Here is a 25825-nt window from a genome sequence, read left to right on the forward strand (position 1 = left end):
TGAATATATTAAAAACCACTGAGTTGTACACTAAAAGAGAGAATTTATATATGAATTATATTTCAATTAATTTTTTCTTTCTTTTTTATTTCCTTTCTTTCTTCCTTCCTTCCCTCCCTCCCTCCCTTCCTTTCTTCCTTCTTTGCTTTTTTGAGACAAAGTCTCACTGTATCACCCAGGCTTCAATGCAGTGGCGGGATCATGACTCACTGCAGCTCCAACCTCTGGGCTCAAGTGATCCTCCTGCCTTAGCCTCTCAGGTAGCTGGAAGTATAGGCATGTGCCGCCATGTCTGGCTAATCAATTAGATTTTTTGAGAACTGAGAAAGATATACTATGGAAACACTAAGCAAAAGAAGGCTAGTATCAATATATTAATAACACACAAAATGGACTTTAGGCACAAATACTTTCCAGACATAAAAGATCAATCATATAATAATAAAAGATTCATTCCACAAGAAATATAAAAGAACTTTAAACTGTATACCTTTAATAACATGGCTTCCAAATATATGAGGGAAAATTGATAGAACTAAAGGGAAAAATCAAGGAATCCAGAATTGAAGTGGAAGATTTTAACCATTTTTTTTTTAGCAATTGATTGAACGAGCAGTTTAAAACTTAGGAAGAATACTGAAGATTTGAACTACACAATAAATAGATGTAATTAAATGGTAAATAAAGAACTATATCCTACAATGACAGAATACATAATGTTTTTAAAAAAACACATGGAAGCTATCATAATGAAAAAGTCAAAGAAGCTATCATAATGAAAGTAAGGAAGCATTTTGAACTGAATTAACAAAACATCACAAATCAGAATGTATGGAATATAGGTAATATAGTAGAGGGAAATTTCTAGCCTTAAATATACATTTTAGAAGAAATGAGGCTCAAAACTTTACATCCATCTCAAGAAGTTAAAGAAGGCAAAGCAAACCCAAAGAAAGCAGAAGGGCATATCATACATAAGCTCATACATGTATAAAATTTTTAAATGACACAATAGAATACAATAATAACAATCTAAAATCTCTCCACCAAAAACTGCTAGTCCCAGAGATGACTTCAACAGCAGATTCTACCAAGCATTTGAGGGGTAATAATAACAGTAACCATAGCACAAACTCTTCATGAGAACAGAAAGAAAAGACTTCCCAATTCAGATTATGAGATTAGCATAACCTTGATACCAAACCCTAAGAATGGTAATTCTAGGAAGAAAAATACAAAATCTCACTAACAAACATATTATGGAGAAAAGTACTAAACAATATACTGGCAAACCATATCTGGTAATATGTGAAAAAGAAAATACTGGGCCGGGCGCGGTGGCTCACACCTATAATCCCAGCACTTTGGGAGGCCGAGGCGGGTGGATCACGAGGTCAAGAGATCGAGACCATCCTGGTCAGCAAGGTGAAACCCCGTCTCTACTAAAAATACAAAAATTAGCTGGGCATGATGGTGCGTGCCTGTAGTCCCAGCTACTCGGGAGGCTGAGGCAGGAGAATTGCTTGAACCCAGGAGGCGGAGGTTGCGGTGAGCCAAGATCGTGCCATTGCAGTCCAGTCTGGGCAACAACAGCGAAACTCCGTCTCAAAAAAAAAAAAAAAAAGAAAAAAAAAAGAAAATACTGGCCCGGTGCGGTGGCTCATGCCTGTATTCCAGCACTTTGGGAAGCTGAGGCAGACAAATCACTCAAGGTCAGGAGTTTGAGACCAGCCTGGCCAACATGGTGAAACCCATCTCTATTAAAAATATACAAAAGGGGCCAGGTGTGGTGGCTCATGCCTGTAATCCTAACACTTTGGGAGGCTGAGGTGGGTGGATTGCATGAACTCAGGAGTTCAAGACCAGCCTGGGCAACATGGTGAAACCCTGTCTCTACTAAAATACAAAAAATTAGGAGGTTGCAGTGAGTCGAGATCAAGCCACTGCACTCCAGCCTGGGCGACAGAGTGAGAATCTGTCTCCAAAAAAATATATAGAAAATGAAAATTAAAAATACAAAAATACAAAAATTAGCCAGTCATGGTGGCATGCACCTGTAATCCCAGCTACTGGGGAGACTGAAGCAGGAGAATCACTTGAACCCAATAGGTGGAAGTTGCAGTGAGCTGAGATAGCACCACTGCACTCCAGCCTGGGTGACAGAGCCAGACTCCATCTCAAAAACAAACAAACAAACAAACAAACAAAAACCATAAAACAAAGTAAATACATTATAGCCATGTTGGGTTTATTCCAGAGGTTAAAGTTTGTTTGCTTATCTTTGAGAAATCAATTAATGTAATATTCTGAATTAATAAACTAGAAGAGAAAAAAATATTATTCCAATAGATGTAGAAAATCATTACAATTTAATATCATGTGATTAAAAACAACTCTTAACATACTATAAATAAAAGATAACTTCTTTAACCTAACAAACCATATCTAATAAAAACCTGCAGCAATCGTACTTAATAGTGTAACAGTGAAAGCCTTTCATTTAAAATTAGAAAAAGATGTCTGTTCTCATGACTTCCATTCAATACTGTATAATGGCTCTACCCATTGCATAAAAGCAAGAAAAAGAAATAAAAGGCATAAAGTCTGAAAAGGAATAAAAAAAAAGACATTTCCATGTGTACAATTATGAACTACAAAATACAAGAGAATCTACAGCTAAATATATAGAATTAATAACAATGTTTAGCAAGATTTCTGGCAAGTCAATATTTTGAAAAATCAATTATGTATCTATATTCCAGGAGAAAATAGATATTAAATTCTTTAAACAATACTATTTTAAATAGCATAAAAATCAAATTCTTAACAATAAACAGGATGTGTAAACCTCTATAAATAAAACTAAAAATTGGAGTGAAATTAAAGATCTAAATAAATGAAGAGATATACATTATATTCATTGGTTGAAAGACTCAATCTGTAAAAATTATACCTACATTGAACTATAATCAATCTCAATAAAAATTTCATTTGGAGAAGGAGAGGGGTAACTTGGCAATCAGTTTCTAACTTTTAGTGACAATTCTAAGGCTACAAAATAGCCCAAATACTCTTGCCAAAGAAAACTAGAGTGGAAGGATTTATTCCACATTCATCAAGATCTCTTTTAAAGCTACAGTACTAGATAATGTTATTGGTGCAATAGACAAACATATCAGTGTACTTAAATAAGGAACCCCAGAAATAGACGCATACACAAGGGCACTGCAGAACATTGTGGAAATATTTGTTTTTGAGACAGGGTCTGGTTCTGTTGCCCAAACTGGAGAGTAGTGGCATGATCTTGGCTCACTGCAAACTCCACCTCCTGGGCTCAAGCCATCCTATCACCTCAGCCTCCAAAGAAGCTGGGACTATGGGCACACACCACCACACCTGGCTAATTTTTGTATTTTGTGGAGATGGGATTTTACCTTGTTGCCCAGGCTAATCTTGAACTCCTAGGCTCAAGTGATCTGCCTGCCTTGACCTCCCAAGGTGCTGGGATTACAGGCATGAGCCACTGCACCTGGCCATGGAAATAATTTTTTAAGAGGAATTACATTGGTACAGTTGAATATCTATATATTACCAAAATTAATTCCATGTGAATTGTAGACCTAAAAGTGAAAGTAGAAAAAGTAAAGCATTTGGGTGACAATATCGGTCTTATCTTCATGTCCTTAAAGTAGAGAACACTTTTTAAAGCAGAATACAAAGCATATCCATAAAGGAAAAGATTGTGATATAGTTTGAATATATGTTCCCACCAAATCTCATGTTGAACTGTAATCCCCAATGTTGGAGGTGGGGCTAGGTAGGAGGTGATTAGATCATGGAGGAGGATCCCTTATGGCATGGTGCTGTCCTTAAAACAGTGAGCTCTTGTGAGATCTGGTTAAGTGTGTGGCACCTCCCCCTGCTTCCTCTTTTGCTCCTGCTCTGGCCTTGTGGGATGCAGGCTTCCCCCTCCACCTTCTGCTATGATTGAAAGCTCCCTGAGGCTTCACTAGAAGCCAAGCAGATGCCAGCACCATGCTTCCTGAAAGCCTACAGAACCGTGAGCCAGTTAAACCTCTTTTCTTTGTAATTTACCCAGTAGCAGGTATTTCTTTGTTTGTTTGTGTGTGTGTGTGTGTGTGTGTGTCTGTGTTTTCTTGAGACAGGTTTACTCTATCACCAAGGTTGGAATGAAGTGGCACAATCATGGCTTACGATAGCCTTGATCTCCTGGACTCCCTCTGCCTCAGCCTTCAGAATAGATATTAAATTGTTAAAAATATGCTATTTTCAATAGCATAAAAATCAAATTCTTAACAATAAACAGGATGTGTAAAACCTCTATACAGAAAACTAAAAATTGGAGTGAAATAAAAGAAGACCTAAATAAATGAAGGGACTATAGGCGAGAACCAGTGTGCCAGCTTTTTTTTAATTTTTATTTTTCTGTCATAACAGGATCTCTCCATGTTTTCCAGGCTGGTCTTGAACTTCTGGGCTCAAGCAGTCCTCCTGCATTGGCCTCTACAAGTGCCAGGATCACAGACATGAGCTGCTGTGCCTGGCCAGGTATTTCTTTAAAGCAATGCAAGAACAGCCTAACACAGACTGATAAATTGGTCTGTTACAATTAAGAACTTATTGAAAGACATCACTTAGAAAATAAAAGGAGGGCCGGGCGCGGTGGCTCAAGCCTGTAATCCCAGCACTTTGGGAGGCCGAGGCGGGTGGATCACGAGGTCAAGAGATCGAGACCATCCCGGTCAACATGGTGAAACCCCGTCTCTACTAAAAATACAAAAAATCAGCTGGGCATGGTGGCGTGTGCCTGTAATCCCAGCTACTCAGGAGGCTGAGGCAGGAGAATTGCCTGAACCCAGGAGGCGGAGGTTGCGGTGAGCCGAGATCGCGCCATTGCACTCCAGCCTGGGTAACAAGAGCGAAACTCCGTCTCAAAAAAAAAGAAAATAAAATAAAAGGAATACCATGTACATTAGTGGGGGAAGATATTGGCAACATACGTAACCACCAATGGACTACATACATAAAGAACTCCTAAAAATCAACTAAAAAAGACAACACTAAATACAATTGAACAGGAAATTTTCAAAAAATAAAATCCAAATGGTAGAACTTGCCTTGTGGAGAAAAAAAAAATCCAAATGACCAAAAACATATGAAATTGTACTCCACCTTATTAAAAGCATAATAAGATACCAATGAACATCCATCAGAATGGCTAAAATTCAAAAGGCTGATTACACCAAGTGTTGGTGAGAATTTGAGTTACAGAAATCCTCACTCACTGCTGGTATATTGGTGAAATTGTAAATTAATATTAACTATTTTGAAATACTTTTGTGGTAATGTTGAAGATAAGCACAGCTTATGATCCAGTAATTCCATTCAAAGGTATATACCTAGAGGAAGGGTGTGTCTCCACTAGGAAACATGAACAAGACTGTTCCCAGCAATATTTTTCAAGATAGTAAAAATAAATAAATAAATAAATAAAACAATGTTTTTAAAGCAGTAGCTGGGCACGGTGGCTAATGCCTGTAATCCCAGCACTTTGGGAGGCTGAGGGGGGTGGATCACTTTAGGTCAAGAGTTCAAGACCAGCCTGACCAACATGGTGAAACCCCATCTCCACTAAAAAAATATAAAAGTAGCTGGGGGTGGTGTCACATGCCTGTAATCCCAGCTACTTGGGAGGCTGAGTCAGGAGAATCGCTTGAACCCAAGGGGCAGAGATTGTAGTGAGCCGAGATTGCACCATTGCACGCCAGCATGGGCAAGAAGAGGGAAACTGTCTCACAAAAGAAAAAAAAAAAAGCAAAATGGCAGTATCCATCCAATGAATGATAAAAATTAATAGCTAGAATTGAGAAGAAAACCATGTGACATTGGAGATATGGTGAAAAGAGGAAATTTCTTCTCCCAATAAGCAAAAAGAAAGGCTGTCAGAAATTATGTTGAGGAAGACACTGTACAAGAAAGGCACAGTCCATATGTAAAGCCAACAAAATGTGGCATGATTTTTAGCAATTATTGAAGTGCAGGAAAGGAGAATCTATTTTAACATTCTTCTTTGGTACAATGAATATGACATTGATACTGAGAAGGAAATGTTGGCTCTGCAGAAAATAGAAATTACATAGTTATGATACTGTAAAAGCTGTGTCTTGACCTTTTGAAATACATCAACCTATAAAAAAGTAAGGAAGATTTATTGAAGGTTACAGAACACAATATAAATGCCTTGAAAATATAACAGTATGTCTTGAAAACATAACAGTATGTCTTGAAAACATAACAGTAACAGTACTTTTTTTTTTTTTTTTTTTTTTGAGATGGAGTCACACTCTGTTGCCAGGCTGAAGTGCAGTGGCACAATCTCGGCTCACTGCAACCTCTGCCTTCCAGGTTCAAGTGATTCTCCTGCCTCAGCCTCCCGAACAGCTGAGACTACAGGCACGCACCATCATGCCTAGCTAACTTTTTGTATTTTTTAGTAGAGACGGGGTTTCACCATGTTGACCAGGTTGGTCTCGATCTCTTGACCTTGTAATCCACCTGCCTCAGCCTCCCAAAGTGCTAGTATTAAAGGCATGAGCCATCGCGCCTGGCCCAGTAACAGTACTTTTAACAGAATGTGAAAGAAGGAAATGAGAAAAAGAAGTAAATGATAGGAACACCAATATATACATCTTCAAAGTGGGGAATCAACAGATACTGTCTGTACTTTATGGAACAAGAAATAAAGATTAAAGTATTTGCTTAATTTTATGAAAATAATCAAGAGAGAAACTAAAAATAGGGATATAACTCTATGGCAGTGTAAGGGAACTTTCATAATGAAGCTCCATAGATAATGTCTAAAGTTGACTAAAAATAGCACACAATTGTCTTTGACGAAGAAAAATAAATAAATATGAGATAACCACTGAAAACTAAATCCCAAAATGCTTAAAATGATTACTTCTAGGGAGCAGGACTAGTAATAGAGAGGAATAGGATAGATAATATTTTTCATTATTGACCTCTTCTAAATTATTGATTTTTTAAAACTAATACTATGTAGTATATGTATGTGTGAGAGACAGAGAAGAACTATATTACAGAAAACAAATTTAAAATTTCAGTGTTGATAAATAATTGGCATATGCAAGAAATTGTTGAGAGAATTTCTAAGCAAGGCATTCTGAATTTACTCAGGAACAGAATGCAAGATCTCTTTGCTATAAAGAAACCTAGGGATACATATACTGGTAATCCAACTTCCTGTGCATGTTGCAATCAATTTACAATTTATTGTCTCTGATTTAAGAAAGTTTGAAGTTTTTGCCAAATACTGAAATAATGCAAATATTTAAAAAATCCCAAGTATCTACACGTATACGTGTATTTTACTAGACATGTAAAACAATTCATCCATTTGCTAATTCATTTTCTCATTGGCCATTAAACGTTGTTCATCCATCAGTTTTTCTATAATGACCAACTTCCCTTAGGGAAACACAAGTCAATAATGATGTATTTCTTCCTCCAGCACAGGATTGTACTCTCTGCTTTGATTATTACCATAATAATAAAAAAAAAAAAGCACATAGTGTGGCAGTAAGGTAAGCATAGAAAACGAATTGCAGAAGAATTGTTTCTTACTTCTGGGGAAATCTATCTTCCAGAGGAGCACACTTATATGAGTGATGATGAACACCCCACAAAAAAACTTTTAAATTCAGTTCCAGTTTGTTTGGACATTCTGGCCAATACAGACACAGTATAGGTATCAGCAGCAATCTAGTTATATGTGAAGAATAAAGGAATAAATGTTTCTGAAAAATACTTACCATTGTCGAATACTTACCAATATCGGTGGACACTGAAGTTCACATAACCAAAGTTAATGACTATCAGCTAAAAGTAGATTGCAGGGGGATTTTTTTTTCAATGTGGCTTCAAATGATTAAAATCCCCAGTCAGCTGTAACCAAGTGAAATGTAATGTCAGCCTAGTTCTAATTTTAGTTCATGGACAAAGCTGAGAATAGAAAAGAATCACATGGGGCTTCTCTGCGAAGGATCAGCTGATAATGTATGTGAGTGCATTCTGTGGACTGCAAAAGGTATACTACAGACATTATAAAACTATCAGGCATAACTTTCTAAGATCCTGAAAAATAATGCCTATTGAAAGTCCTTCTATTTTTCACAATTTACTCATTTAATAGAATTTAACGCATCTATTCCATCCAAGCAGAGAAACTTGGAATATGTTGATGTATGCCATAACAAAAATTCTACCTAGTAAACCGTAGATCTGCCAATATTTGAACTAAAGGCCCGGATGCTTTAGGAAAAGAAAAAATAAAGATGTGGATAAGCATGGGTAACAGAGGAGCCCCAAACTTCTGCTGTACCTGAACTTCAAATTCAGTTATCTCTCACTTTGATCTATTCAGCTTTCATAGATAGGGCTTAATTCCAGGTTCTTAAAAAAAAATTAACTATATCTTTTTTTTTTTGAATTTGTAATATAAGCACATGGAACAAAATTCAGAAGTTCAATCTCCACCCTCTTTGTCCCCCGCCCCTTCCACCACCCCTGCCTCCAGTAGGGAGGTTCTCTTCTCTGAAGGCAACCACTATTGCCAGCTCCTTGTGTATCCTTCCAAAGATCTGTGAATTTACAAGCTTAAATATGTCTACACCCCTACACAGACGTGAAGGCATGCACACATACAAAAAATGGTGGTAGCATACTATATACATTATTCTATACTGTGTTTTCTTCACTCGGGATATCTTGGAAACTATTTATATTAGTATATTTAGAGTAGCTTCATTCTTTTTAATGGCTACATAGCAGTTTAGCATGTAGGTGGATAATAATTTATGTAGTCATTTGGACATCGCAGCAATATTAGTGCTTTAAAAATTTATGCCTGATTATCTCACAGAAATTCTCTAATAATTCTATAATGAATTAAGTTTTGAGAATTGTGAGACTGCTCAAGATCACAGAAAGTGTAAAGAAGCCATGGCCACAATTTAAACGCTAACTTCCCTGTCCCAAGAGTGTGTACCACCGACACAGAGTACTTGGATGTGTTGGTAAGTAAAAAGATCTCACACCTGTAATCCCAGCACTTTGACAGGCCAGGATGGTAGGATCACTTGAGCCCAGGAGCTGGAGACCAGCCTGAGCAACAAGGCGAGACCTTGTCTCTACCAAAAAAAAAAAAAAAAAATTAAAGTAGCCAGGCATGGAGGCCCTGTCTCCATTAAAGAAAAAAAAAAAAAACTAGCCAGGCGTGGTGGTGGGCACATGTAATCTCAGCTAGTTGGGAGACTGAGGTGAGAGGATTCCTTGAGCCAGGGAGGCCAAGCTGTGATGGTGCCACTGCACTCCAGCCTGGGCAACAGAGCCTTCCTTGACTGAAAAAAAAAGAGAGAGAGAGAGAGAGATCCAGAAAGTTTTGTTTCAGTTAAAAAGAACAATATATTGTTACTTGGAAGAAAATTTAGATTTCTTTCTGCCTTTGGCACTACCTACAGTTAAATTTTAATTTGACAACATTTATATAGAGAACCCCAAAATTTCAAGGCATCTCTCTTCTCCTTCTCTTACCTACCTCTTATTTCCCATCCCCATGGAGTGACTTACACTAAAGAAATATCAGGGAGGATAGAGAAAGTAAGTATATGCCTGAGCTATTTATGAGGCAAATTAGCCAGAATTTTGGTGACTTTGGAGGGATGTAGAAAGTGAATACGAAGGAAGAGACAGGCACTATATAATGAATATCTGTCATTTGCGACTGTCCAAAATCTTTTGAACACCCTCCACGTTTTTATAATCCCCCACATCATGAATCCTACCTTCCAAGGTAGAATTTGAAGGGAAAAAATATATCCAGCCTCCCTTACTACTGGAATGGGATATGCACTAATTTTTTTTTTCCTTTTTCCTTTTTTTTTTTTTTTTTTTTTTTTGATAGAGTCTTGCTCTGTCACCAGGCTGGAGTGCAGTGGTGCAATCTCGGCTCACTGCAATCTCCACCTCCTGGGTTCAAGCAATTCTTTCATCTCAGCCTCCCGAGTAGTGGGACCACAGGCGCGTGCCACCACGCCCGTCTAATTTTTGTATTTTTGGTAGAGATGGGGTTTCACCATGTGGACCAGGATGGTCTGGATCTCTTGACCTCGTGATCCACCCACCTCGGCCTCCCAAAGTGCTGGTATTACAGGCATAAGCCACTGTGCACAACTGGATTAATTTTATACACTACTAAGCTTCCACTCATTATATACACCAACAAAGGGTTCTGTTGGGTGGCTGGTGTCGCTGGTGTCTATTTTTGCTGGTGTGGGTAGCAGCAAAGGCAGTATATTCTGGGGTTCGTTTTGGCAGCAAGAGTTGCCTAACCTCAGCAGATGTAGCTGGTTCCAGGGTTAGCAGCAGCAACTTCCTTACTAGGCAAGTACTGTAATGTAGTTCTGGAATTCTGACAAAGGCTACAACTTGGATGATTCTTGAGGACATTATGCTAAGTAAGCCAGTTACAAAAGGACAAATAAAAAATTATGGAGACAGACAGTGACGGTTGCACAGTATTATGAATGTGTTTAATACCACTGAACTATACACTTAAAAATGGTCAAGATGGTAAATTTAATGTTATGTGTATTTTAGCACATAGAATACACTCTATGTTGTTCTCACAAAGGCCAAATCACCAAATGAGGCATTTCTCAGAATGTATCCCCATCATTAAGTGGTGAGTGACTATATTCTGAATATTAATATCTTATTAGATATAATACTTGCAAATATTTTCTCCCATTCGGTGGGTCGCCTTTTTACTCTCTTAATAGTATCTTTTGATGCACAAATTTAAAAATTTGTATGATATCCACTCTATTTTTTTAAGAGACAGGGTCTGACTCTGTTGCCCAGGCTGAAGTGCAGTGGCACAATCATAGCTCCCTGTATCAAACTCCGGGCCTCAAGCAATCCTTCCACCTCTGCCTCCCAAGGTACTGGGATGACAGGTATGATCTGCTTCACCCAGTCTATTTTTTTTCCTTTTGTGGCCTATGCTCTTGGTGTCTTATCCAATAAGTCATAGCCAAATGCTGTGATGCTTTTCACTTATGTTTACTTCTTAGAGTTTTAGATCTTACATTTAGGACTTTGATCTGTTTTGAGTTCATTTTTATACATGGTATTGGATAAGGGTCTGTCGTAGTCTGTTCAGGCTGCTATAACAAGATATTTTGAAATAGGTAGTTTGTTTATTGGTTTCCCCAACCTCTCCTCCAACTCCCTGGTAACTATGATATTCTCTACTTCTATAAGTTCAACTTTTTGAGATCCCACATATAAGTGAAATTATGTGGTATATTTGTGTTTCTGTTCCTGGCTTATTTCACTTAATATAATGTCTTCTAGATTTATCCATGTTGTTGCTAGTGACAGGATTTCTTCCTTCTTTCAAGGCTGAATAACACTCCATTGCATACATACACATTTTCTTCATTCATCTGTTGATGAACACTTAGGTTCATTTCATCTTGGCTAGTGTGAATAATGCTGCAATAAGCATCAGGGTGCAGATATCTGTTTCACATACTTATTTCCTTTATTTTGGATATATACTTAGTACTGGGATTAGTGGATACTTTTGTAATTTTTTAATTTTTATTTTTTTTAGGAACCACCATACTGTTTTTCACAATGGCTGTACTAATTTATGTTCCCACCAACAATGTGCAAGGGTTTCCTTTTCTCCACATCCTCTCCAACACTTGTTATCTTTTGTCTTTTTGATAACAGTCATTCCAACAGGTGTGAGGTGGTATCTCACTGTGATTTTAATTATCATTCTCTGATGATTGTTGATTTGGGCATTTTGTCATATACCTGTTGGATCTTTTTGTGTCTTCTTTGGAGAAATGCCTACTCAGATCCTTTGCCCATTTTTAAATTAGCTTCTTTGTTTTCTCATTGCTGAGTTATTTGAGTTTTTTTTTTTTTATATTAACCTTCTATCAGATGTATGATTTGCAGATATTTTCTTCCATTCTACAGGTTGTCTCTTTACTCTTGATTGCATCCTTGGCTGTGCAAGAGATTTTTAGTTTGATGCAATCCCATTTGTCAATTTTTGTTTTTGTTGCCTGTGCTTTTGGGTTTGTATCCCAAAAATCATGGCCTAGATGAATGTCATGGAGCTTTTCTTCTGTGGTTTCTTCTAGTAGTTTTACAGTTTTAGGTCTTGTATTTAAGTCTTTACTTAATTTGTAGTTTATTTTTTGATATGGTGTGAAATATTAGTTTTATTCCTCTGCATATGAATATCCAGTTGTCCCAACACCATTGAGTGAAGACAGTGTTCTTTGATAATTCTGTGTTCTTGGCACCTTTGTCAAAAATCAGTTGACTATATTGGCTCATGCCTGTAACCCAAGCACATTGCGAGGGTGAGATGTGTGAGTTGCTTGAGGCCAGGAGTTTGAAACCAACCTGGGCAACATAGCAAGCCCCTGACTCTAAAAAAATTTGTTTTTAATTAGCTGGGCATGATGGGGCACACCTGTAATCTTAGCTACTCAGGAGGGTGAGGCAGGAGTATCCTTTGAGCCCAAGAGCTCAAGGCTGCACTAAGCTATAACAGCGTCACTGGACTTCAGCCTAGGTGACAAAGGGAGACCCTGTCTCAAAACAAACAAACAAAAAATCAATTGACCATAAATGTCTGAATTTATTTCTGGGCTCTCTATTCTGTTCCATTGGTCTGTGGCTGTTTTTATGCCAGTACTGTGCTGTTTGATTTATTTGTGGTTTTAGAGACAGGGTCTCACTATGTTGCCCAGGCTGGTGTTGAACTCCTGGGCTCCAGCAATCCTCCTGCCTCAGCCACCCTAGTAGCTGGGACTACAGACTTGTGCCTCTGCACCTGGCTATCATGCTGTTTTCTTGAGGCCTTTTTTGAGACAGGATCTCACTGTGTTGCCCAGGCTAGAGTGCAGTGGTGCAATCATGACTCTTTGCAGCCTAGACCTCCCAGGCCCAAGCAGTCCTCCCACTTCAGTCTCCTGAGTATGGGGGCCGCAGGCACACGCCACCATACCCAGCATTTAAAAAAATTTTTGCAGAGACAGGGTCTGCCTGTGTTGCCCTGGCTGGTCTTGAACTCCTGGGCTCAAGCAATCCTCCTGCCTCAGCCTCCCAAACTGCTGCTATTAGGCATGGGTCACCACACCCAGCCTTATGCTGTTTTGATTACTGTAGCTGTATGGTATATTTTGAAGTCACATGGTGTCAACACCCCAGCTTTGTTTTTTTTTGCTCAAGATTGCTTTGGCTGTTTGGAGTATTTTGTGGTTCCACACAAACTTTAGGATTGTTCATTCTATTTCTGTGAAAACTGTCATTAGGATTTCGATAGAGATTGCATTGAATCTGTAGATCACTTTGGGTATTATGGACACTTTAACAATATTAATTCTTCCAATCTATGAACATGGGAAATCTTATTAATTTATTTATGTCTTCAATTTTTTTTCATTAATGCTTTACAGTTTGCAGTGGATAGATCTTTTACCTCTTTAGTTAAATTTACTTCTTAGTATTTTTTTTTTCTTTCTAGCTATTGTAAAAGATGTTTTTATTTCCTTTTTGGACAGTTTGTTGTTAGTGTATAGAAACACAACTGATTTTTATATGTTGATTTTACATCCTTCAACTTTACTGACTTTGTTTATTAGCCCTAATGTTTTTTTTTTTTGTGTGTGTGTGTGTGTGTTTGTGTGTGTGTGGAGTATTTAGACTTTTTTAATATATAAGATCATGTCATCTGTAAACAGGGACAATTTAACATTTTCCTTTCAAATTTGTATGACTTTTATTTCTTTATCTTGCCTAATTGCTCTGCCTAAAACTTATACAGTATTATGTTGAGTAGATGTGAAAGGTGTGGGCATCTGATATTGTTTGAGTGTGTCCCCACCCAAATCCCATATCAAATTGTAATTTGAATTGTAATCCCCACAAGTCGAGGGAAGGACTTGGTGGGAGGTATTTGGATCATGGGGACAGTTTTCCTCATGCTGCTTTTGTGATATTGAGTGAGTTCTCACAAGATCTGGTTGTTTGATAAGTGTCTGGTTCTTCCCTTCTTGCTCTCTCTCTCTCTTTCTCTCTCTGTCTCTCTCTCTCTCTCTTGCCTGCCACCATGTAAGACATACCTTGCTTCTCCTTTGCCTTCTGCCATGATTGTAAGTTTCCTGAGGCCTCTCCAGCCATGGCCATGCAGAACTGTGAGTCAATTAAGCCTCTTTTGATAGTATCTTTATAGCAGTGAGAGAACAGATTAATACAAAATTCTTGTCTTGTTCCTGATCTTATATGGTGGAAAGCTTTCAACTTTTCACCATCGAGTATAATGTTGGCTATGGGTTTGTCACATATGTGTTGAGGTACATTCCTTCTATACTTAATTTGCTGAGAGTTTTTTATGAAAGGATGCTGAATTGTGTCAAATGCTTTTTTTACATCTATTGAAATGATCAAATGGTTGATGTCTTTTAGTCTGTTAATGTGGCGTATTGCATTTATAGATTTGAGTATTTTGATCCATCCTTGCATCCTAGATAAACTGGGTAATTTCCTTTTGAGACAGTCTCACTCTGTTACCCAGGCTGGAGTGCAGTGGCGTAATCACGCACCACAACCTCCACCTCCCGGGCTCAAGTGGTCCTCTGACCTCAGCCTCCTGAGTAGCTGGGACTACAGGCAGGCACCACCAGGCCCAGCTAATTTTTTTTTGTATTTTTGATAGAGTTGGGGTTTCACTATGTTGCCCAGGCTGGTCTCAAATGCCTGAGCTCAAGCAATCCACCAGCCTCAGCCTCCAAAATGCTGGGATTACAGGCATGATCCACCACACCCTGCCGAGACTGGACAATTTCTAAATGACAGAATTTATTCCTCATAATTCTGGAGGCTGGGAAGTCCAAGATCAAGGCACCAGCAGATTCAGTGTTTGGTGAGGGTGCATTCCTCATAGGCAGTACTTTCTCCCTGTATCCTCACAGATGAAACAAGCTCCTTCAGGCATCTTTTATAGGGGCACTAATCCCATTTATGAAGCAAAGTCCTTATGACCTAATTATCTCCCAAAAGCCCCAATTTTTAATATCATCACCTTGAGGATTAGATTTCAATGTATGAATTATGGGGGAGATACAACATTCAGACTATAGCAGGGTCCAACTTCATTCTTTTGCATTCTTCATTCTGGTGTACCCAGCACAACTTGCTGAAAAGACTGTCCTTTCCCCTTTCACAAGAGTGTGAATTGTTTTGGAACTGTTGTGAACACCAATATTCTTTTATGTGGAAATCTTCCAGGTAAGGTTGGGTGAATGTGTGTGTGTCTATGTGTCTATGCAAGGAAAACTCTTAAATAACAGACTATACACTTGCCAAATGTTAATGAGTCTTCTCCATATTTTGAGATTTATATTAGAAAGTTATGGCTACATCCTACCTTGTGCCACTTGGTCTAACAAAACAGAGACTATTTCTGAGGAGAGTTAGGAAATGCTGGTGGACACCAAGTGTCTTTCCCCTGGACCTTAAACTCTGATTCCAGTCAGTCTCATATGACTTCTGCTGCATTTCCACACAGTTTTGATCTTTTTGTGTGTGTGAGAGTCTCTCTCTGTTGCCCAGGCTGGAGTGCAGAGGCGCAATCTGGGCTCACTACAACTTTCACCTCCTGGATTCAAGCGATTCTCCTGCCTCGACCTCCTAAGTAGCTGGGATTATAGGTGTCCATCACCACACCCAGCTAATTTTGGTATTTTTTAGTATAGATGGGGTTTCACTATGTTGGCCAGGCTGGTCTCAAACTCCTGACCTCAAGTGAGCCGCCCACCTTGGCCTCCCAAAGTTCTGGGATTACAGGCATGAGCCTGGCCCACAGTTTCAATCTTTTAATACCTTAAATATTTAAGTTACTAAAATAGCTAAGAAAAATTGTTAGTTTTAAGTGCTAATTATTCCCTTTTCTATTATTAAATATGTAATTTATGAATAAAACATTAATATTTTAAACTAAGAATTAAAATGTACTTCTGATTTTTAGTTTTCTGCCACAGTTGTCATTTTCACACACACACACACACACACCACCACCATCACCACCACCACCACCATCATTTCTGTAAACCAATCAACAGTGGAGACACTAGAGACTATTATATGAAAAGCATTTATTCTATAGCCTACTGGGAATTGTCCAGAAGTTAGAAGGACATTGGAAATGACTCTTAAATCCTTATTTGAGAAAAAGCATGCCAGGAGTCTAAATAACCAATGTCATTTAGCAAACAAAATACAAATGAACAAAACACAATTTCTCTGATGAATGAAGTGGTTGCCATAGTTTCTTCCATTATGTAAAGATAGTTCTCATATGAAATATACCACCTAAGCAGTAGCAATCAGAATATTATGCAAATGTATTGGGGTAATTTAACCCCTAAATCAGAAGGGCAGAATAAAATACATAATAGTCTTTCTTCAAAAGAAAAAAAAAAACAACAAAAAATACACCTTCTGTGTCAAATGATACAGAAATGACACTGGTTTCCTATATGTTAACTGAGGTATTTTTCACTGCAAAGCAAATTAAAAAGATATACTCATCCCGCTTTTTTTTAATGCACTACTTTTAGTTCTGCAGAAATAAAAGCTACTCTGAATTTAAAGCTTTTTATACACATAGTCCTGTGCAAATTATGTAATACTTTGTTTGTAGGATATTAACCCAACTTTCTAATATATTTTGTATATGTTTCTTTTTGTTTGTTTGCGACAAAATCTCACTCTGTCACCCAAGGTAGAGTGCAGTGGCGCAATCACAGCTCACTGCAGCTTCAATCTCCAGGGCACAGGTTATCTCCCCTCAGCTTCCTGGGTAGCTGGGAACACAGGGGTGCACCACCATGCCTGCCTAATTATTATTATTATTTTTTTTATAGAGACGAGGTTTCATCATGTTGCCCACACTGGATATTTTGTATACGTTTCCAAAGGCAACTACAAAAATTGGTTTTTCATTGGTTTTTCTGTACAAATGTTGTACAGAATGTTTAATATCTTGTAACTGTGGAAGCCATGAGGAATTTTTGTATTTAGAAAGTATGACAAACCAAAAATCAACATTTTACAGAAATATACCATTCTGTTGAAATTGGAGTATACTGCGCTTAATATATTATTATTTCTAATATTCACCTAATTATTAGAGAAATTAGTGCACTAAAGGACAGTGGTGTTTTTTAAAAATGATGTCTTTGCTGTGCTAAGTTTGTCCTGCTCTGTCCAAAGCAACATTTGAACCAACAGGCCCTTCTAATCTTATGCCAGCAACACAATGGTATCTAGGCCAGGTTCTTGTGCAATTTGTGAAACCTTTGGTTTGAAGAGTTGTTGGTGTAGCGGCACAGCTCATCAGTTCTGAGTATTTGAATAGCTAATGTTTCAAACTGTTAGTCCTGTTCTGATTTATATTCATCCCTGCCAGTCCTTTTAATTTCATTACACCTGACCACAACTTAGTTTACTTGCCTTTGTTACTATAGTTTGAACTCCAGCTACATTTTTCTAAGAAATTAAATTGCTGGGTTTTTATAGCTGATTGCGCTCTTTCAACTTCTGTACAGTCTTTACGGTCTTTTTGGACTTCGTTTTTTAGCACATTTTGGGAACTATTATGAAGTTTTCTTGCAGCACACTTGAAGTTAAATAGCTTTTTCCAAGTTTAATACAGTTTGATGGCTCTCCTGGGGGTGTAGATGGGTGGGGGCACTTGCATTGCCCTTTGGAGGAGACTCTGCCTTCTGCTCAGCCAAAAATCAGTGTGAATTCCTTTCTTTGATGGTTCCATCTTTCCCCATATCAAACCTAAATTCTTGATCTTCCACCTGTTATCATTTCTTCTGTCCTATCTCTTGTTAAGACTCACAACAGCTGTTCCCCATGCTTTATGTTGTAACATTCCACATGGTACTCCATAAAAACCTGATATAGATGACCTCTCTATAACAGAACTGAAATTATTCTTGTCATGCTCCAGTTGTTTTTGTGGCTCTCCTCTGGACTGTCTCCAAATTCTCCTGCTCAGTTTTAGCAAGCTGGCCTGGAGTTCTCTCACAGGGTCTGGCTAGCACATTAATTTGCTTGTGCTTTTTTAAAAGCCTTTGTGCTCAGTACTGAGACTGCCTCATAATGAAATAATTTTCATTTCAATTTTATTCTAAACTTACAAACATCAGAGATTCATGCTATCTTCAGTGTTTAAATGGTAATGCTTTCTGTAAAATAAAGGAGCCTGCAGGCCAGGCACGGTGGCTCATGCCTGTAATCCCAACACTTTGCGAGGTGGAGGTGGGTTGATCACTTGAGGCCAGGGGTTTGAGACCAGCCTGGCCAACATGACGAAACCCCATCTCTGCTAAAAATACAAAAATTAGCCAGGTGTGGTGGTGCATACCTGTAATCCCAGCTACTGGGTAGTCTGAGACATGAGAACTGTTTGAACCCAGGAGGTGGAGATTGTGGTGAGTGGAGCCGAGATAGTGCCACTGTACGTACATCTAGTCAGGGTGACAGAGTGAGACTCCATCACAAGATTTTTTTTTTTTTAAGCCTATAGTTATTTTGATGGGATAGCAATGAAAACATGAACCATGTCAGGTTTGGCATAAATAGTTCATAGTTGACCTGGTCTGTCTGACTGAGATGTCACCAATCCATTTGATGACCTTGAGATACTAAAGCATTGGCATGAATGTCTATAGGTCAGGACAGAGGTGGGTTCAGAGAACTATTTAGGAGACATCTGGGTGGGAGTTGTGGCCAACACTGATTACCAGAGGGCAGTGGGGAAGTGGGGAAAAAAAGCCAGGATTGCAAGGAGTTAAAGATCACCCATTCCAGAAGTTTGACAGAAGGAGCAAGACAGGAAATTTATTCATTTAGTGACAGTCAAAGGTAACAATGTAAGAAAAGCATTCTGAGTCTTCTTTTAGGCAAACTGGAATTTGTGATTAGAGAAGAAGGGCATTCTTTGTTTTAGGGATTATTTATAAAATAAGAACAGTTCTGTCTAATAGTTAAGGCAGCACTATCCAATAGAAGTTTTTGTGATGATGAAAATATTCTACATGTTTGCTTTCCAGTATGGAGCTACAAGCCACATGTGGCTATTTAAATTTAAATAGTGTGGGTATTGAGCAATTAAAATGTGGCTAGTATATCTGAGTTGAATTTTAATTTTAATTAAAATTTAAGTAGCTACATGTGGCTAGAGGCTGCCGCATTAGACAACTCAGAGTTCGAGTTTTACTAACTAGACTAGCAGATTAATCTCAAAATATTAATGTCTTAAAACAATATTTTCAATTATATCACATCCAAACCAATCAGTGCTAGGGTGTAGGGAGGGGAGCACTCTGCTCTGTCTAGTCATTTGGAACACTGGCTCCTTCTATCTTGTGTGGTGCCATCTTCAACCTTGAACGGTGCATGTTGGAGGGGAAAAGACTGAATGTGAAGAATCTCTTGAGAAGTGTTATGGGCCATGACTGGAAATGGCCTACATTACTTCAACCCGTATATCCGTATTCTAATAGTTACAGATAAATGACATGGCCCTACCTAACTGCAGGCTAAAGGAAAAGAAACCAGGTTTATGGACACATAACATTATTCTGCCACACTGAAATTTTCAGAGTTCTGGCATCGGTCTCTAATACCTCCTCCATAAGGAACTGGAAATAAATTTTAATCAGTGTGCCAAAGGAGTAAATCTGGTACAGTTCTGGATGTGAGGAAGACACTGAAGGATCAAAATGGGGCAGTGGGGGTTCTACATAGGGTAGGGACCAGGGGGAAGAGATGGAATAAATAATAGAGGGCAGAAAGTTTGGTATTTGTTGATGGAGAACCACTTCCCGGAAAGAGAAACAAAAGGAAAGAGAAAGTGTGGCAATAACAATTTTGAGGTGAAAAGGAGAGAAATTAAAGGTTCTTAGATTGAATCGCTTTGTCTACTCTGAGGTTATTTGCTTATTATGACAAGCCTGGGAAGATGTTTGGGTAGGCGCTTAAAATTAGCAGAAAAGACCTCAACAGGTACTATGAAGAGTGCCTTGGGCATGTGCTGTAGAAATTGGAAGGCATTTGTTTCAGACTGATCTGGTAATCCAGATACTTCACAGAAAGTGTCACATAAATTCAAATATGTATTTTCTTTTTCTCTTGATAAATATCCCTATGGTAAGCCACGGAGTTCTGTTAATCTTCTGTTTGACCACATAACTACGCTTTGAAATTTTAACTTAAACTTTTTCCTTTTACCATAATTAAGGTGCTGGTATAAGAGTAGCGCATTAAAGCTAGTGAGTAGATTAACACGCATTTTAAGAAAAATCAGATGAACAGAGAATATTGAAGCTAGTAATTCATATTTTGACAGCATCAGTTGAACTGTCAGCACAACATGAAGTTTGAGAGTAAAAATTATTTCTCAAACTAACATTTAACTTAAACTGGGAAGAAAATACAAATGTTCTTTGTTGGAGAAATTATAAAATCTTGGAATTGCAACGAACAGTCTCACAGTTTAACAGTATCTTATGTATTTGCCTTCTACTCCCTACTCTACTGCTACCTCAGCTTCCTCCCTACCCATGTCATTAAAGAACTCTCTCAGAAAAATTCATAATTTAACATGAATTGAGGTGTGATGGGGTGGGAAGGCAACACCTTACTTTATGTAGTTGACTTCCTTTTTAATCTGCCCATAAATTCTTCCAGATCCCCATTCTTGATCTAGTTAGTTGAATGAGGATGGCTGACTCCTAGGCTCCAAAGGTGACCATAAGACTCAAGCATGGACAGAGTATTGTATTCTCCTGCCCACACTGATGGGCACGTGAACCAAGAAAGACAAATCAAAAGCTCTCGTGTGTGTGTATATACATACTCACATATATACTTTGAGAGGGTCTTGCTCTGTCATCCAGGCTGGCGTGCAATGGCACAATCTCAGTTCATGGCAGCCTTTGCCCCCCAGGCACAAGTAATCCTGCCACCTCAGCCTCCTGAGTAGGTGGAACCACAGATGCATGTCATTACGTTGGCCTAATTTTTTGTTTTTTGGTGTTTTCTTTCTTTTTTTTTTTTTTTGTAGAGATGGGGTTGCCGAGGCTGGTCTCAAACTCTGGACTCAAGCGACTACCCACTTTGGCCTCCCAAAGTGCTGGGATTATAGGCATGAGCCATGGTGTCTGGCCTCTCCTGGCAATTTTGACTAGAAACAATGTGGGTTCACAGACATGATCCGATCTCAATAAGAAAAGACAGTGTAGAGGGAAAGAGCCAAATAAACATTAAGAACTGATTGGGGCCGGGCGCGGTGGCTCAAGCCTGTAATCCCAGCACTTTGGGAGGCCGAGGCGGGTGGATCACAAGGTCAAGAGATCGAGACCATCCTGGTCAACATGGTGAAACCCCGTCTCTACTAAAAATACAAAAATTAGCTGGGCATGGTGGCGCGTGCCTGTAATCCCAGCTACTCAGGAGGCTGAGGCAGGAGAATTGCCTGAACCCAGGAGGCGGAGGTTGCGGTGAGCCGAGATCGCGCCATTGCACTCTAGCCTGGGTAACAAGAGCGAAACTCCGTCTCAAAAAAAAAAAAAAAAAAAAAAAAGAACTGATTGGGAATATAGCTCAACTCTAAAAGCATTGCTCTGCTCCAGGTTATTGGCACAAACCCACTTCAAGTGATAGCATTAATTGCTGGCTAAAGCTCTTGTTGTGAGGGCAAAAACTGCATTTATCTAATTCACCTTTATCCATAATCTCTACCCTAGAGCCTGGAACTGAATATACAATTAATAAATATGTGCAGAATAAACTCATTAATCAATTACAGCCTGAATGTTACAAAGGTCTTTGAAGACTTCACAGAAACATTTATACTCTTGATATTGTAGGGCAGTGCAGAGTGCCATCATTTCTTTCTTTCTTTTTCTCTTTTGAGACAGAGTTTCACTCTTGTTGCCCAGGCTGGAGTGCAATGGTGCCATCTCAGCTCACCACAACCTCTGCCTCCTGGGTTCAAGCGATTCTCCTGCTTTAGCCACCCAAGTAGCTGGGATAACAGGCATATGTTACCACGTCCGGCTATTTTTGTACTTTTAGTAGAGATGGAGTTTCTCCATGTTGGTCAGTCTGGTCTTGAACTCCTGACCTCAGGTGATCCACCCACCTCAGCCTCTTAAAGTGTTGGGATTCAGGGGTGAGTCACTACGCCCGGCCTCCATAATTTCTTCCTTAAACCATAGTTTACTTAGAAATCAGCAAGGAAATCCATCAGGTGATTTTTGGGATCCACTTTGAGTGGGAAGCCATGAGAAATGGCCAAACAACCCAGTGGGCTTTCCTGACTAACAGCTGTCACTTTCACTCTCTTTCTACATAATCACCTCTTATTCAGGTTTCAACATAAGGTATTGATTGCTAAAACATAAATTCATGGCAATTTTGACTTCCATCCTCAGTCTTCCTTCCCTGTTGTACTTCTTTTTCAAATATCGGAGGAATGCTGTGCATAATGAACAGAGCTTCGATTTTCTTGTTGGCCACTCACAGCAATAAATTTGCCTTCTCCCCCATGTACATACACCTTCTAATATCAGGTCATGTTAGTAAAGGACTTGAATTTTCTAGCTTCTCCACTTCAATTCCAACCTCTAGGAGTACAGCAAGAGCCCTTTTCTCCTCCCAAACACCCACCCCTTGCTTTGTAGAGCCCCATGGACTAGCACTGCTGCTAAGGCTGTGCTCCTGCCCATCTGGCCCCCTCCAGGGAATCCTGCTATCCTAAGGGCTATGCACACAGTAGGGAACAAATCCTTTGCTGAATTCTCAATGGATGAGACCAAAGAGAAGATGGTAATGCCCAGGGATTGGAATAGAACCAGACAGCTAAAGGGTTATTTTGGGAATACATATCTTGAGCCACTGATGCTGGACCTTCAGCAGAATATATTACACTTATTTATTTCAGAATTCCCTTCCCCCAGTTCTTCTATTCTTTAAGTGAAGAGGACATTTTTACTGATCATGTCATTCTTAATTTACAATTCAATAAATGTCTATCAATAGAGAATTGGTTAAATTATGGGACATCATCCATCTTCTGATCCTTCCAGATAAGATCAGTTACCTTTACTGGATGGCTTCTAGCACCTGGGTTATTTCCTATCAAGAATAGTGTTTTTTGCAGTTATCTAATGTCTGTCTCCTCCACTAGACTATAAGCCCAGTCAAGGAAGGGAGCATGAAGGTGGCTATTGTATGCTTAGAACCATGATTGGTAGAGTAGATGTTTAATATTTGAATGTATAATAAATGCATACAATGGAACACTATGCAGCTATTTGAAAGCATGACAATGTGGAATTATTTATTGATATGTAAAGTTGCCCATAATATAATGTTAAATTTTAAAAATCAAATAATAAAATAGTAGATATACTATGATCCTGCTTTAATAAAAAGAATAGCCATATATATAGATACATACATCAAAATGTTAATAGTGGTAATATTATGAATGATTTTTTATTTTATTGGTAACTCTTTGTATTATCTGAAATTTTACAATAACAGCATTTATTTGACCTTTTTTTTTCTTCTTTTTATTTTTTAGATACCAGGTCTCACTCTGTTACCCATACTGGAGTATAGTGGCACTATGATAGCTCACTGCAGTTCTGAACTCCTGGGCTCAGTTGATCCTTCTGTCTCAGTTTCCTGAGTAGCTGGGACTACAGGTGCACACCAACACATTTGGCTAATTTTTTTTTTTGAGATGGAGTGTTTCTCTGTCGCCTAGGTTGATGCAATCTCTACTCACTGCCACTTCCACATCTTGGGCTCAAGCAATTCTCCTGCCTCAGTCTCCCAAATTGCTGGGACTACAGGCATGCACCACCACGCCTGGCTAATTTTTTATATTTTTAGTAGAGATGGGGTTTCACCATGTTGGCCAGGCTGGTCTCGAACTCCTGACCTCAGGTGATCTGCCCACCTCAGCCTCCCAAAGTTCTGGAATTACAGGCATGAGCCACTGGGCTAACTTAAAAAAATTTTTTTTTGAGATGGAATCTCAGTATGTTGCCCAGGCTGGTTTCAACCTCCTGGCCTCAAGCAATCCTCCTGCTTCAGCCTCCCCTATAAGTGGGATTACAGTTTCAAGTCATACCACATCTGGCTTATTCTTTCCTGATTTTAAAATTATTTCCATTTCAAGAAAAACCAAATAGACATAAAACAAGCTTTTTTCTATCACAAAGCTTCACTAAAACAACTAATTTTGGCATACAGTATTCAACTGGACAATATTAGAAACAACATAGATTTCTGAATGCAAATTGAAATGTTGGATGCATTCATCTCGATACTATTTCTGATTAAAGTAGAACTTTAACAAAATTATCATTATGAAACCTTCATTTCTATACAAAATTTATTATTTTTTATATCCATAATTATTATTAGACTCTTCCTTCTCCTGTTATTTACATTCCTACCCAGGATATGGAGAATGGAATAGACCTTAATTTCTTATTCTATTTTTTAACTGAAGACCAAAAAAGTTAAAAGAATGTAGACTTCTGCAAATTTAAAAAAAAAAAAAAAAAAAAAAAAAGAAATGTCAGTGGCTGCTACATTTAAAGTACCTTCCCTACATAAGGGAAGTTTGCAAAGTGGAGGTCTTTCCCAACAAAATGCTAAAGCATTACCAAAACTCTAAAAGTATATCCATTTTAAACAAACACCTTTAATAGACTAACTGGTTATAAAACTATAATTGGACATTTTTAAGGCCAGTTTATACTTTTCCCTTTTCAAATACGTTAATTGATATAAATAAGATATTTACAGGTGATATTCTCTATACAGAGCAAGAATATACTATTGGATATCTCAAAAGAGAAGTATAATTGCACTTATTTTATACAACAGTTAGCATGATTACAGGGAAATGGAAAATATTTTGTATATAAATTCCTTTTCCTAATTAAGTATAATTAAAAAGTTTCATTAAGAGTCAGTTAAAAAAAATAGGGCATATACTGTCTGTATATGGCTACCTGTCTTTTAGTAACATTAATTTTGTTAACCTTGCCAGTTTCAAGCCATTGACACAAAGACGTCAGCACCATATTAAGCAGTCACACTCTGACCTATAAAATGTGACAGCCCCAGGAGAACCATTATACCATTATTCATTTTCGGTAAAAAGTTCAACAGAACAGTGACAAATATTGTGCCTTAGAACCTTAATCATACCATACAAATCATTTACAATATAAATTGTAAAGGTGAACATGTACTGGCACAGCTAGGCTTTACATACTCTTTGGAAGCTCAAAAAGTTTAAGAATGTCTTATCAGTCTTCATTTCAGATCTAGTAGCATAAAAGCTGGATTTTCTAAGTATGATTTCCACAAATTAGAGAAGCGTGACATTGTAGCACCATCAATAACTCTGTGATCAGCTGACCAGCTCACATTCAGTACGTGTGCCTTATATACTTCTCCTTTCTGGTTAAATCGGGGAATGGCCTAGAAATGGAAAGAAAAAAAAAGAAGAAAGAGTAAACCTTCACTTGCTCAAAGCTCAAGCTCTAACAATGGCATAAGATCAGGCAAACCCTTCTCCCTACAA

At 38.4% G+C, this 25825-nt stretch overlaps 2 protein-coding genes across 9 annotated transcripts in view; both read right to left on the reverse strand.

Moving 5' to 3' along the window:
* The window catches only part of LRRC39 (leucine rich repeat containing 39), a 44182-nt gene extending 36150 nt beyond the window's left edge, over positions 1–8032 (reverse strand). For 6 of the 7 annotated variants that reach the window (XR_004264191.1, XR_004264193.1, XR_004264192.1 and 3 more), the window contains exon 1: positions 7871–8032. The gene's annotated coding sequence lies outside the window, so the exon portion shown is untranslated. Of the gene's footprint in view, positions 1–7853 lie in introns of all 7 variants that reach the window. The other variant, XM_032262965.1, reaches the window with a different exon arrangement.
* A 16578-nt stretch (positions 8033–24610) lies between these two features.
* Positions 24611–25825, reverse strand: part of DBT (dihydrolipoamide branched chain transacylase E2) — a 55807-nt gene continuing 54592 nt past the window's right edge. For both annotated transcript variants that reach the window (XM_032262953.1, XM_032262952.1), the window contains exon 11: positions 24611–25722. In XM_032262953.1, the coding sequence (XP_032118844.1) occupies positions 25555–25722 (168 nt within the window). In that variant the 3' untranslated portion in view covers positions 24611–25554. The remainder of the gene's footprint in view (positions 25723–25825) is intronic.

This window comes from Sapajus apella, unplaced genomic scaffold, assembly GCF_009761245.1.
Source record: "Sapajus apella isolate SASKATOON/1434 unplaced genomic scaffold, GSC_monkey_1.0 scaffold133, whole genome shotgun sequence".
NCBI classification, from domain to species: Eukaryota; Metazoa; Chordata; class Mammalia; order Primates; family Cebidae; genus Sapajus; species Sapajus apella.